The sequence below is a fragment of the Condylostylus longicornis genome, unplaced genomic scaffold (genome assembly GCF_029603195.1).
Source record: "Condylostylus longicornis isolate FDR11 unplaced genomic scaffold, ASM2960319v2 ptg000017l, whole genome shotgun sequence".
Classification (NCBI taxonomy): domain Eukaryota; kingdom Metazoa; phylum Arthropoda; class Insecta; order Diptera; family Dolichopodidae; genus Condylostylus; species Condylostylus longicornis.
Window position 1 is genome coordinate 184,483 of NW_026577986.1, and position 15,839 is coordinate 200,321.

General features: G+C 25.5%; 1 protein-coding gene across 2 annotated transcripts in view; it reads right to left on the reverse strand.

The window, feature by feature from the left end:
- Positions 1-15,839, reverse strand: part of LOC129606136 (angiotensin-converting enzyme-like) — a 46,300-nt gene that overhangs the window by 565 nt on the left and 29,896 nt on the right. For both annotated transcript variants that reach the window (XM_055516255.1, XM_055516254.1), the window contains exon 2: positions 1,492-1,632. In XM_055516255.1, the coding sequence (XP_055372230.1) occupies positions 1,492-1,589 (98 nt within the window). In that variant the 5' untranslated portion in view covers positions 1,590-1,632. The remainder of the gene's footprint in view (positions 1-1,491; positions 1,633-15,839) is intronic.

A 15,839-nucleotide genomic window follows, 5' to 3' on the forward strand; every position in this document is an offset into this window, starting at 1 on the left:
AAAAGCTGTAGAGAGGAGCAGTAATGCCTGGCATTCTTTGTTTATAGTAAAAAGCTTCGAAAGAAATAAAACAAAAGGAATTTTTCTCTAAAATTTTTTGTATTACAAAAAGAATTTTAAAATTATATTTTTTTCCAACATATATACAAGTTCTTAAAAATATCAGCTGCTTTTTAGAATTTGTAAAATTTGTTAATATTTGAAGAAAGATTAAAAATTCAATGAAATTTTATAAGAAATTGTCAGTACATGTGCTTTTTATGAAAACAAAAAATAAAAAATGAGAAAAATTGTAATTTCACAAAGTTGCTGCAAGAATGCTTGCATTTTCAAAAGAACGTAAATAAGCAAATTATGTGTTTCTTGTTTTTAAACAATCCATTAGCACTCTCATAAATTAGTTGTTTGAAGATTCTATCTTTCATGAAACTAAAATTATAAGCAAAAAACTTAACTAAATAAAATTTTCTGGAATTTTCTTAAAATCCTTGTTTCCCGGAAAACATTATGATATGGCACATACTTGAGAACAAAAGTTTTGTCAATTTTTAAGCTCCCCATCAATAGAATATTATTTTTGTAAATCTTTCTAAGACACTCTGCATATTATCACTAATTTGGTATAGAAGTTACTGCTTAAATAATTTTTCAAATTTTTTTTTGGTACAAAAATTTGTGCAATAATTACTATTTAAAAATTTTAATAGATCTTCACGGGTTTCAAATGTTGTAATCGTAATTTCATTCAAGGGGCTCATAAGGCCCTTTTTATTATTTTTAGCTGCATTTCCAATTTTTGAATGAAGTCCATAAAGTGAACTGCCATGATGTTTTATGGCCATATTTCAAATTTTGTGTTTTCAACCGAACCGAATTTTGTTTGAACTTGGTTTGAATTTAGTAAACTTGTTAGAAAAAAACAATATACATTTTGCTGCTACACTTATACACTGTTTTTTACATAACTATTTTCATATATACTAAAATTATTAGAAAGTAATTGCAATTTTGGCAATAGCAACCCAAAACAATTTTTCTTCGCTTTTCTTTCTATGTTTTTTAATATAAATTGAGTGAAAGGACATTCAAAAACTATTCCATATAATATAAAGTAATAAGTAGATAATAAGACAATAAGGCGTCAATTTTAAACCCATTCAAAAACAAAAGCCTGAATATTTCAACAGTTATTCGAATAATTATTTTCACATTTACTTCCTTTCTATACGATCAACAGTTGCATAATCAAAATTCCTATCTTTTGTAATCTTTAGTGATTTCAAGGCCACAAAATTATAAAATATAATAGTTAATAAAACAAAAAGACCAAATATCCTGTATGATTAACTGGTTTGATAAACTATATTACACAAACGGGTTTAAACTGATAACAACTTAATAAAATACCATGTAAAAGGCTAATTAAAATTAATGATTTGCATTAAAGTCCCCTTATTTTTTCTTATTCCATATATTCCTTAATATACTTACTTGAGAAGATTACCAGCTTCTGGTTGACGGTATACATCACATTTATGTAATGGACGTTGCGGATCTGATGGATCATATTGTCTTGATGCTATACACATTGCTCTATATATTTGAAATTGCAGTACGGTGCCAACGAAATATCTGTAAATATAAAAGAAATTTAAACAATAAGATAAGAAATAAAACAAGAAATTATAGCAAAACAAAACGAAATGTAAGTGGTCAACAATTTGGTTTTATTTAAAGAAGAAAAAAAAATTAAAATACGGACAAAAATTTCAAAAAAAAAAAAACAAAAAACATGAATTTCATATGATCAGAAATTTCAAAAGCAAAAACAAATAAAATCAAAAGAAAAAATTACAAAAGTAGGTTAGTAGATCACTGCAATAAAATAATAAAGACATGCACAAAAATTATTCAATATTTTGATACCATCTGATTACAAATCCTGTTTTCTTGCAAAAACAAACCAAAACCAAAAAAAAAAACACTCGGGAGAAAGGATTCACTTTCGTATTCAATAAACAATATAAACTTGTCGTTGCTTTTGGTATGCGGTTGCGGTCAACTTGTATTTGCTATGGTGTAGCAATTTTGTATGCTTTTAGTGCGTTAAAAACATAATATAATTTATAAATTACCATCATAATTATATTTTTGCAGAATCATAAAAAATATGTTAAGCTAACACTATTAAGACATAACCACATTTTATACTTGTAGACTGAAATTGTTTGATTCAATTATCTCATATAGCATAATTATAAATAAAAAGCAAAAATTTATGTACAATTTCTTAAATTATCACCTTATTGCAATTTGGAATTGAATATAATAAACCTCTTTTGCGAAAAAATTGAAATAACAAGAATTATAAATCCATAATTTATGCTGGGTAAAAGATGATCGGAAGATAAAAAAATATTTCAATTTCAACAAGTTGTTGTGGTCAAACCAATGGTTTGTATTGTAGCACTTTTCCAATAGTTTGTAATGTAGAAAGTCTGCTTTTAAAAACAATCTACTTACCTACTACATTATTAAAATTACTTTCATTTACATACGAATATATTTCAAAAATTGCATACATTTAGGATGAGCAATGTAGGATGAGCACATATGAAGAGTCGTTAACATAGTGCTCGAATTTGAGTGTTTCATTAAAAAAATCTTACCGCTTCAGAATCAAATTTCACCTACTTCATAGTCTACGTAATATGCTAAATGATTGCACAAAGTTAATTACAAGCTTCAGAAACATGAAGTGTCTTTTATGCATTTTAGAAGATATTTTGGTAACACTTATAAACTTCACACAACTTAGTCGGTTTTTCGATAGAAAAGCAGTTCCAAGGGGTTAGGTTTGTATTATTCAATACAGTTTGGAAAGTTATTCAATTTCGATAACAAATTTTTTTGACAATTTAATTGTCACTTATTTCTATAAAATATTTCAAGTGTTTTCCCTCTCTAATACAACAATATAATGTTCGTTTTACACCTGTCGAGTAACTTAATATTTTAATTGAAAAGCCAAATTGAATAAATGAAACACAATAAATTAAACGAAACATGTATTTTATCTCATAGTTACAAAAGAGTAACAAAAAAAAGTTTAACAAGAAATCTGTGGTTAAATGCTTACTTTTGAAAGAAGCATACAACAAAGAATAATAATAATAAAAATTATAACGAAATGGACAATATAATGTCTTACGGCTTGAAACTCCAAGGTCACGTCGTTATTAACAAAAAAGAATTCGCTATAGAAATATTACATACACATACAAGCAAGCAAACACAACATTTCAGTACATAAAGTTTTTCTGTATATTTTTGCGTAATATTTTTACAGAATTCGTGTAACAACCGTTAATCAAACTAACTGGATCTATAGATTTTTTGTCTGGCATCATTGTGTGTGCAAAAAATTTGAAAACAAAAAAAGAACAGGAACTAAGTGGGTCGATCGCTTGATCTTGTTAATTTTTACTCTACATAAAATGCACAACAATTTATGGAAGATTTCTTTGATCTGTTGCGAACTTTAAGAAGTCTTGAGTTTTTTTTAATTTAAGGTTTTTTTAATTTTTTATTTTTAAGCACATTCTCAATAAAATTGAAAATTAATTTACCTATTAATTTAAGTAGATGCGTCCGTTCGTTCGTCTGCTTCTAAAATTTGTACACTCTTTAAAACAGATAAATAAAATGTTGTACACAAATGGTCTGCAAATAAATTTTTAACTGCTCTGCCAAAACCTCCTCTAACAGTTGTACTCACCCCTCAAAGCTCTATATATGCCATTTTTTGAGAATTTATTGCATTCGAATTGTTGAACACCTCGTTTTCCCAGAATTTAGAAGCTTTTCCGATTTTCAATAAAAGTAAAGAGCGAATGGTAAATTTTATGCCATAATGCAACAAAATGGTATTTTTTTAACTCATGGTGCCGGCATCTCTTAATTATTGTTCTAATTCTACAAGTATGCAACCAATTTTTGCATAACAATGTAAAAAACGGCAGCAATAGAGGAATTTATTGTTTTTTGAGAAAATATTTTTATTTCTTTAAAGAAATGTGGTATTTTGCATACCATACATATGATCCGAATCTATTTTGAAACCAATTGCAATTCAAAGTAGTTATTTAGGAAAAAAAATTATACATTGATTATAGTTGCTTAAACAATCAAAATCAACAACAAAATTTTTAAGTTATTGATCACAATATTGTTTTTGCTTCTTTGATATTGTGAATGTTGCAATTTGCAAAAGCTTCACAAATAAAATTTAAAACAAAAGTCAGTGTTGATATTGAAATGTAGTTATTTTACAATATTAAACATGATCTGAATAAATTGATTTTTCTTTCAATAAAAATTGATTTCAATAAGTGCAAGTACGAAAAAATCATCAATTATCCATTTACCTTTAATGCATATTAATTTATTTTTATACAAAACGGCTATTATCATTGTTATCAACTACATCATGATCGTCATCATCATTATTATCATCTCATCATATATCATCATCATCGATTATATCTATATATACATATTATGTACGCAAAGTGACAGATGAAGTAATAATTTCGTAACTGGACCGATTGCAATTACAATTCACAATTCGATGTTTTAATTTAATTTTAATATAAAATTTAAGAAATAGCACAAAATACTCCGAGAATATATTCGTAGTATTTACACGAAACAAGCACGAAAGAAAATTAAAATTTTAAAAGAAAAAAAAATATAAAAATAATTTTCATTATTTTTTTTCGTTGTTACTTTTAATGTCATCTAAAATTGTTCGATATTTTTACTTGTGATGATCGGAACAGTAAAATATCGAAAAACTTAATATTAAACGACACTGTTAAAATGCAATTTCTTGTTGCATAATTTGAAAGGAATTTTTGAAAACTTTTATTTTTCAGTTATTTTTTTTTTGTTTATTCTCCTAACTTTAACGTTGCATATTTCTTCATTATATTATGTAAATATATTAAATTGCAATTAAATACTTATTACTAATTTCAGATAAAATTAATCACAATTTTGTTTTGTTGCAACATAGCAGACCAAATTTAATATGATGCCAATTTAGATTAATTTTTTTTTGCTAAATTGGATTTTTGTTATTTCTGAATATTACAGGGGTTCTTAAGATGTAGTCTTGTAGTTAAATTTATTAATTTATGAGAAAGTTTGAACTCCTTACAAATAAATAAGAAAAATTTCTTCACACTACTACGAAACAGGTAAATATAATTTTATTGGATCAAAAATTAATCATAAATTTTTTTTTACTCAAACTGGATTCAAAGCAGTGTCTCTAATACTGTGCAAAATTTATCCATCTCTTTTGGTAAATTACTATAGTTCGGCCTCAGATTGAGTCACAACTTTTTTGCTTTAAAGTTCTTGTCATTTTTGCACACGTCATTTATCTAAGCTGTAACAGCACACTTTTCTTTAATTAAAAATTTATTTAAAATTATGAACATTTTAATCACCCGGTATATTAAGTATCGATTGAGTAAGAAAACAAATACATTGAGTAAGAAAATTTTAAATTTTAACTTTGCATGTTGATTAGTTAATAATTTTTTTATTTCTAAATTTACAAATTATTTTAAAACGTTCGTTATTTTCCATCTCTTTATGCAACATTTTTTTCCAAATAATTCAAATAGTTTAATGCATAACAAAATTCTTTTGTTACAACAAAGTAAATAAAAGAAAAGAGGTTCAAATTTTATTGATAATGACAAATTTTTAATAAACAACATTCGATGAAATTGAAAGGTGCATGCATGACTAAATCTAAATCCAAATATGACAATAATGATCCTATGATAAAACAATGTTGTGCTGGTATTTTTAGTGGTAAATCACATCAACATAAAAAGTAAACTATTTGTCGTACATGTGCTTTTAGTTGTAACTTGAAAGAAATATTCAATTATAGAAAAATTATATTGTTATATAAAATAATTAAAATACCGTTAATAAATCCATAACATAATGGCTAATTAAAAAATTTCTGTTTACGAATATTATTTTAATTAAACAATATTAACAGGCGAAATGGATTTTTATGGTGAATAAATTTTAATTCTAACTATGGCATTAAACTACTTAAACTGAAAATTTTTTCAATTTTTCATAAGCTTTTATCCGAGAAAATAAAATTGTCTCACTGTAGTGCTTTTCGCCAACTTTCGCCCCAGTTAAAACATTAATTTCCGGAATTGTTTTTAAAACTACTTCCATAATTATTTTTTAAACCATTAAATCATATTAATAAAATCATAACAAAATTTAAATAAGTGAAAAGAATTTTGTTTTTCTTATACAAATTAAAAAACTTAAACATAAAATTTTTCAAATATTTGATTTTAATTTCTAAATTTGGTAATACTAAGAAACAGCTACTAAAAATAACCACAATTTTCAAAAAAAAAAATCTTGCTACTATTTGAACTCTAGTGGCTTAATTCAGAATTGTTGAAAAAATTTTATATAAAAATATAATAAAATTTATTTTCAAATTCAAAATTAATCATTTAATCAACTTTATATACAAAATAGTAGAATCATATACCTATAGAGATGAGAGATATTCACGCTCTATCGTTCTGATAATATCGAATAATCATATCGAAAGAAATATCGAACTAAAAGTGTTTTAAATCCCACAGAAAAATTAAAAATTTGAAATATTGTCATTTTGGACAATAAATGATTAAGTATCCTTTGTTCACATCGAAACACGTGTGGTTATGGATGCTTCTCCTTAAAAGTAATTATACCTAAATTCAAATTAAATAACAATTTTGCTAAAAGTTGGAAACAAACAATCATTCATAAAAACGATTTATTTGCCAGTTTTCGGAATTATTGCCAAATATACCTTTTTCATGATTCTTTGATTTGAATATCTTTGATTTGATTATTAAAATTTCGAAATTAATGGATCGCTTTTATATTGATGTTACGACACCCTATTATTGTTATCTATATCTCATATATCGATATTTTTCTCTAATATCTAATCATAACAATTTTTCAAGATAAACAGAAAAGTATTAAACTTGTTAAAAGCACGTATCTGCCCATTTCTTCAAGATTATATTCTTAAAAAAAACAAATACAATGTAAAAGAGAAAAACTAGGGCAATCATTCAATTTCAGATTTTTTCAATCACTTTTTTCTGATCTTATTTATGGACATAATAAATTTTTTCCCTCTCTTATTCCTTTATTCAATAATATTAATTAAATTTCTTAATGACTTGTTTTGATTTGGTGTAGAAAATAATCTTATTTAATACTATGTATCAAAAATATGGCCCGATAATTACATACCTGCATATTTTAAATGATTTATATAATTATTTTGCACATTACAAATTTGTGTACACATTCCTATATTTAACCGAATGTGTCCGAATACATTATAAATTTATATAATCAAAATAATCAGTTAATAATTGTAGGAATTGCATTTTAATTGTAAATTTAGATCTATGGTTATTAACCCTTGCAATGTATAATTATTACCTTGAGACATCCCAACTTAAATTTAGTTACTGTCAAAAGTTTTATAGTTGTATAGCCTGTACCATCGTTACAAGTCAGGGCATATATATGCTAATGAAAAGGCAAAGTGCTAAAGCACTTTTTTCAAAATGAAAAACTTAGGTACGTTCTTGCTTAAATTTATTGTACCAAGCGCACATGTAAGTGCGTGTGTAAATAATGTACTTGATTGACTATTAAAATTTGACAATTATTGAAAAGTTGTCTACCTTCAAAATAAATAAAATTTTTTTATTTGTTTAGAAATCGATAAAGACATCATCGATTTTGAATTTAATATGTTGTTAAATTTAGAACGCAATAGTGCTTATATGCTAAATTTTTAAAAATTATTTGCAAGAAGAGCATTTTAATGAATGTTGCCAATAAATAATACATTAATTTTAAAAAAATTTCTTTCACGTATTTTTAAAAAGAATTAATTTTGTCTTATTGAAAAAAAAGAACAAAATTTTAATTCATCAAGATTCTAAAATCATGGGAACTTTACCTCTAAAATTTAGAGCAACCGATTATTTAAGTAAGTAATTATGGAGTAAGCAGAATAAAAGTAAGTTTTCATTCAGAATTAAGAAGAGATTGAAATTGACTCTGAATCATGCTATAGTTAGGAATGTTATTGTGAATTGATTCTTGGCGTCTTCAACAAATCAAATTGAATAACACTCTTATGATGGCTCAAATCTCAGTTAGTTATACAATATTAATTAATAAAATTTATAGTGCGAATTTTTCTAAGAACTAATTAATTTTTCAATTCTTAAAAAAAACTGTATGCAAAATCGTTTTTTTCTCAACATAAAAGAAAAACATTATGAATGTAGTTGGCTCAAATAAAGAATGCATCTTAAACTAACTTTACTTTAAAATAACAAGAAACTCGATGTAATTAACTTAATTAAAATTTTCATTTTTCCATTTTGAAAATATTTTAAAACTTATGTCTCATTATTTAACGCAAATATGGAATTAAATCACAAAATTAATTTGCTTTAATTCAAAATACATTGGAATAAACTTAAAGAAAGAAATTAATTTGATCTCATATCAAAAGCAAAATTGTAGTAGTTCTAAGGATAAAATACGAAAAATTCAAAAATTTTTTATAAATTATTGCAGATTAGAATTTTATACAATAATTCGAATTATTAAAACTTAAGTGTTGCGATCTCAGTATTATTCTGTTGAGAATTCAAGATGCAAGCAGGGGAAAGTGAGGATATCAAAAACATTTTTGATTTTCTAAAATCATAACATCCCTAAAAAAATTTTAATGTCGTACTTGTTCTACCTTTTATTATTCTAATTCAATATTTTGACCAAAAATTACAAGCTTTAATTTTAAAAGTTTTTATCAAAAAATGCTGGTAAGAATTCTAAATTTTACAGTTCTAACTTATTTGCGGTCGAAAGATCCAAAAGCAAAATATGAGATAGATCTAATTTGAATTAATAATCTAAGCAATTTTATCTTAATTTTTGTAATTTGGAAGTCTTTTAGAAATATAATAAAACCAATAATATTATATTTCTAAAAGAAAAAGTTTAAAATTTTGATAAAAATTTAATCCGAAAAATAAATGACAACTTTTGCATTGCATCAATAGAAAAATTGCAGAAAAACAAAAGCTGGTAATTTATTACCACTTATGGTTCTTCATTTCTTTTGCGTTCAAAGAATAAATTATAACTGAAGGTATTCCATTTCTACTCATCCATTTATTTTATTGTACACAAAGTGTTGTTTTTAGAATTTCTCCATGCATATTGTATCGCCGCTTCCCCTAAATTCATAGAACACAATAACAGTACGCTACTTTAAATAAATTAAGATCTTAACCAAAAATTGTATTATGATTACGTCCCCCGTATAATCCAACTTTTTTTACTTAAAAACAATTAAAACAACATTAAAACTTCTTGTAATTAAATCTACGAAATTTGTAATTCCCAGTATGATTTTAATTATCAATTGTCTTTCATTAATTTCAAAACAAAGATTTCTTTACATTATAACAATAATTGTTGCCAATCAAAAATCTCTTGTAGTAACAATACTATAATAAAATGTCATTATCGTGATGAAATAAGTAGCATAGTTGTAGTAAATTTATATTACAATTTTTAATTAAGGCAACATTAAAATTAACACAGCTAAGATTTTATCGGATAAAATCATACTTTAATAAATTACAATTTTTTTTTTTCATTATCCGTCTGACAGATTAGCTTTATAATTTGCTAAAAAAATTATATAAGTCAACGGATAATGATGATATGACAGAAAAATAAACAAGAAAGGAAAAATTCAAAATAATGGAAAAAATTGTTTCATTTATTTACTTGGATGCTGGTTGCCCTCACTTTAATTTTTAATGATTTATCACTTATCTTTATTGTTGAGATTAATTACATTAGATACACATATCTGATTGATAAGATTGAGTTGAAAATTAATTACAACAAAGGCTTGTATTTCATATTTTGTCTTAATTATTTCAACTGCGACACTGTGGTAGTTTGTTAAAGGAGAGCTTAAGTATTTGACAATATAATTTTACCTATTTAAATAGAGTTCAAAAAGAGTGAGGAATATTTATATTGCAGGTAGACGTATTTAACTTAGATTTCAAACATATTTATATATGTATGCGTTTGTGTATGTTTTGATATATACGGTTCTGTCACAGTTTTATTTTGAAACCCACCAAATTTTAAAGCAAAATCTAAACAATTAGTTCCTTTCAAAGAGAACTAGCAATGTGTTTCCACCTATTAATGGATTAATGTTGAAAAAATCAAAGACCCACAATAATTTTACCATTAAAATCTGCAAAGACCTTAGCAGCAGTCTATTATATCAACCATATTACATCATGGTGCAACAAAAATTCTGCAAGTTTTTTGCCTAGTTGATTAAAATAAATTAAAGAGTGGTTGGTACAAGAGGACTAAGGTATATTTTATTCACGCTCATCTTTATACTTCAAACTAATTACGGAATTTAATATTTTGTCCTTCCTCTTTATTATTTTCAAGAACCAAATTGTTAAACGCTTCATATTTTATTACAAACTCTTCCCTTTAAAGCTTGCTCCATTTAATTCGATTTATAGGAAAAATGATGTAAAATAACACGTAAACCGAATAAGTTGATGTGCTGTATTTGTTAACAGATTGGCTATGTATGATCGATTTTTTTACAATCACATAACTTCCTTAATATATTAACAAAAAATCTAACGATGCAATTTGAAATATAAAAATATTTAAAATTACAATTATTTTTAGAATAGAAAGGGATAGGAACAATATTAGGAAAAAGATAAATATGAGAAGGCGAAAAGGACGGGAAGGAACGTCACCTGATTAAAAGACATCAACAATCTTTCAAAATTTTCATATTTTGCTTCATTCCTTTCTATGGTCATCCACTTAGATTTTTTAATAACCATAGATAATTTTGCAAATGAAAAACCCATTCACATAAATTACATTATTAAGAACGTATTTTTGAAGATTATGTGCATTAAAAATTATTTATATAATTTTATTTTGTAAGTTTGTATCACTCAGTCACTAACTCTATTAATATTTTTTTGAAAAGAATTCAAGATTTATTAATTTATTTATTTCAAATCAAACCAATAAACTAAGATTTAATCCAATTTAACTTTCGTAAGAAAATTTTTTTTATGAAAAACAATAAAAACAAAAGACACAATATGTGAAATAAAATAACGAAATAAAAACAAAATATTATTTAATTTGAACTGCTTTATAAATATTTTTATAACAAGACAATCAAGTCATGATTTATTACATTTAAATTGAATATTAAGACAATTTAGTAACATAAGTACATATATTAATAAAATAACACAATCATATGAAATATAAATAATATGTGTGTAACAGTGCGAGTCGCAATTTATAGGGAAATTTTTAGAAAGGTTTTAAAAATTTATGACAACTTCGTTAAGTGAATGCAAAACAAGTATAGCTCTGTGGCAAAACGAGCTGAGCACGAGATAGTCTCCTTCTACCCCAGACTAAATATCAGATATTATGTGCGTCCACTGAGACCTATGTCTTCTCAATTAATTCAAGTATTTTGTCAGAGCAAATTTTTCACAATTCCTTTGCCGCATGAATATACTTAGAGACTCCTTCTCTGGAGGATCACGCTTTAATACTTTTACGGAATTGAATTTGAATCGAATTCCCATTAATTGTTCACATTTGAAGGTTATGTAATATGTACTTAGTAATATTTTCATCCGTTTAAAAATAATGTTGACAAACTTTAAAAATTGAAAATTTCCTAAAATAATTTTAAAAAATAATAAATTACAGTTATTAAAATAACAATAATTTCAATTTATTAAGCATGTAGAAGTCAAACATAATATTTGTTAATTCTATGTAAACTAAGCGATTGCTCTATAATTATGACCTCTACTGTATATGAATACTTCCACCACACAAATAAAGCAGAAAAATATATATGTATATAAAATGTGTTAAAAAATATTTTCATAAATTATGTTAAAGAATTAAGTTAAAAAATGAAAATCTCCTTCAAGTCATTCGAAAATATTTTATTTCTACTTTTATGATTTTTATTTTTGTTTTTATTTCATAAGAATTCCCACTCTTTTATATCAAAACTAATCATAAATATCCAACTAAATATAACAAAAATTTAATGTTTGTTAATATTTTTATAAAAAATAATAAAATATTTTTAATATTAGAACCCTCAAATAACTCTACACTTAATAAATTTTAAAAATTATTGTGTACAAACTAAAAAAAAATGTACAAAAGGTCTTTCATTCCGATCGATACGCGACAATAATGTTAAACACCTATGAAATATTGACAGACTCCTTGCTATACACATAATAAAATTTTTATCATTCAAATTAGTTCAAGCTACATACAAGTCCATTTTTTTTCAGAAAACATCAACACACGTCTCTCATCTAATATTGACAAGGATCGAATATTTTATATGTTAAATAAAACTCAATACCATTGTTCGTTAAAGTGATTGATTCCGTTGATAAAGTATTAACAATAAAGTATACCTTAATTTCTTTTGATAATTCATGACTTTCAAATGTTTTATAATTCTTGTGATTATGAGTTTCAAACATAGAAGATTGCATCATGTGTAAACAAAGCTTGGTAATCATGTAGATTACAGCATAAAGCAATGTGAAAAGCAATTTGCAGATAATTTCTTCATACCTCTGTAGCTAAGTTGGTAGAGCGTCCACCTGTAAAGCGGTATATTACTGGTTCGAGTTCAGTTCGAGAATAAAAATTTTTTTTTAATAAATTAATAAATTTTTCTGCCTTGACTCGTTCCTTCAATTAAGTCATCCATCTGTTTTGCAATTGTATGTTGTTTTTTTACTTCTAATTGTTACATACAGTTCAGACGTTGCAAACAACACATTGCAGAAAATTGAGTTTTCGAAACACTGCAAACTTGGATTCGAAAATCAATTATATTTAAACAAACATTAGAAAGTTACATATTACAATAAAAACCCTACTGAATCACCTTATATTTATATTAGCTGTATATTACCAGTACTGTGTATGTTATGTATACATATGCAATAATAAACACGGCAATAACAAGTTTAAAGAAATATGGTAAAACATGCAATTGAAATTTTTCGTTAAAAGAAAAACTCAGAAAAAAAAACCAGAGCAATAAAATCAACAACATTGACGATGACAATTATTGTATAATACTGCAACATATTGTAACTAAACCATAATAAGAAAAGAAAAACAAAATAAAATACATTTTTAACTAATAAGTCAAAAACGTGATTCCCGTTGACCACACAACATCACATATACTCTTCAATATATCTACAAACCAAAAAAAAACATTTTATTAAAACATGCCATGAACTCAGTGGCTTCAAGCACAAACGACTTAAGTCTGTTTTAGTGATTTCGAGATAAATGCATTTTAAACTTTAAATTAAATTTTGAAAAAAGTTGTGAAGTTTTTTGAACCAATTTTTTTTTTTATTGAAAGATAATTAAAAAAGGAAGCGATTAACTCACAAACTGAAGTAAAACAACTAATAGTATTCTCATAATTATGAAAAAAGTGAGATAGGCGGTTATACAAAATTTATAAAAAGCACTTTGCAAAGCATAACTCGACTTAGGCGATTTGTGAAAAATTACTTTTGTATTTTCCTCAAACTTAAGTCGAGTTAAGCTGTTGTTGCAAAACTGAAGATATGGTTTTAGGTGACTTAAGTTATACTAAAAAGGGAAGAAATATATGTATTATTTTTACGTTATTTGATTTTTCACTCTTTTTCCAAATCATTGTCATAAAAAACATAAATTGAGGTAAAAAATGAATAAACTTCAAATAAAAATTTTTTCTAAAAGTTTAAAAATAATTTTTTCATTAAATTTAAGAAAGGTGACAGTATCTTTTGTTCTCTCTCGGATTCTCCAACTAAATATGGATGAGTATCTGCTAAATCTCCAGTCTTTATCGTTTTGTAAAATTTGTAAACCAACAGATAAAAAAATTGCATCAAGTACTCTAAGTTTTTCTTTTTTGGTACTAATTTTCTCTTCTTCTTCAATTTGGAGCATGTGTTGAAAATCTAACTAGTTAACACCTCGTCTTAAAGTATAAAAAATCTTTGTATAAACTGTTCTTGTAAAATATTTTTGGAAGTCAATTTTTTGAAATCTGTGGTGCGACTCTGTCCACTTAAGAGAATTTCAAAAAGTAATTCAATTACAAAAAGGCTTCATTGTGCAACGGATCTGACAAAGTTGTTACATTATTGTAAAAATTAGTACATAAAGTAATTTCTAAAATGAGTTTATGAGTTTGGTGTTTGTTATTTTATTTATGTACTACTCGTATAGTCCATATGACTTTCTTACTTGTTCATAATGATACTAAATGCGAATTAATTAAAATTTTTAAATCAAAAACAAAATGAAATCGAGTGTGAGTCATTACAACTACTGTAATGAAAAGTCAAATTTGATAGTGAACTCGAACTCGTATAGAAAATAATGATTCGATACTTGTGAAAATTAAATCTTGGAGACGTATTATTAATTACATATAGAAAATGGTTTGCTCGTCAGTTTTTCTCTAAGTTCTGCCGTAAAAAGTATATAGATCTCCTTAAAAAGTTGTGGTAAAGTAAATTGGTTCGGAATTTGCTCTCCTATCATAGAGTATATAAGTATTTGATTATCAAATAAACAAAGAATATTGTAAGTTTGCTCGACATTTTTATTTTAGCTGTCAGCATTTACTTTTCAATTAAGACTCCATACAAATTAACCACGAGTCAGTTTCGAGCGTTCATGTACTTGAGTGCATTCAGCAAGCCCAGTCGCGAAAGATTAAGCGAATTTTCTAACCGTTCGGCAAATTGTAAAAGGATTTTTCTTAAAAGAATAAAAGTAGAAAACCTTTCATATTTTTTTATCTCTACAGATATGTTCACATGCCCTATAGGACTCAAAAACTTGCTTTTGAAGGTTGTCAATTTTAAAATCAGGATCATTAATACAGTCACCACGACCAAAGTCAGTTGCGGTTTTCAAAACTGTATTAACTTCGGTTTTCAAAGTAAGATCTGTAGTGTAAATACTTGTTTATTAACTATAGGACCAGTTTCGCTAATTTCTATGCTTTAAAACGCACTGAATCCGTTACGTTAGTTTCAAATATATTGCAATACCTCTTACATCCGCCACAATCATCTCAGCTCTCCTAGCAAGTTCCAAAATTTTTAACGTACATTTATTAAGCGTGAATAAAGTTTATATTGGATAATTTTTGCATTATTTAACAATTTCCAACATCAGCACATTTAAAAACAATAATAAATAACTGTCTTTGAAAAAAATACTTCCTTCGAAATAACAAAAATATCATAAATATTTGAAAATCGAATAAATTTAATCTCACGGAAATGAGTAATAAAAAGTACAACAAAATATTGTTATTCCCAGATGTACCAATTTTATTTATTGAAAACCCTTGCAAATTATAATAATTCGAATTTTCTAACAAAATGTGTTTTACTAGTGTATAATAAAAGTGTTGCTACTTTTTTATTACTAGTGTAATAAAAAAGAATGAAAACTCTTGTTAAACACAAAAATTTGTTCTTCCTAATAACATGTGTTTTACAAGGGCATAATAAAAC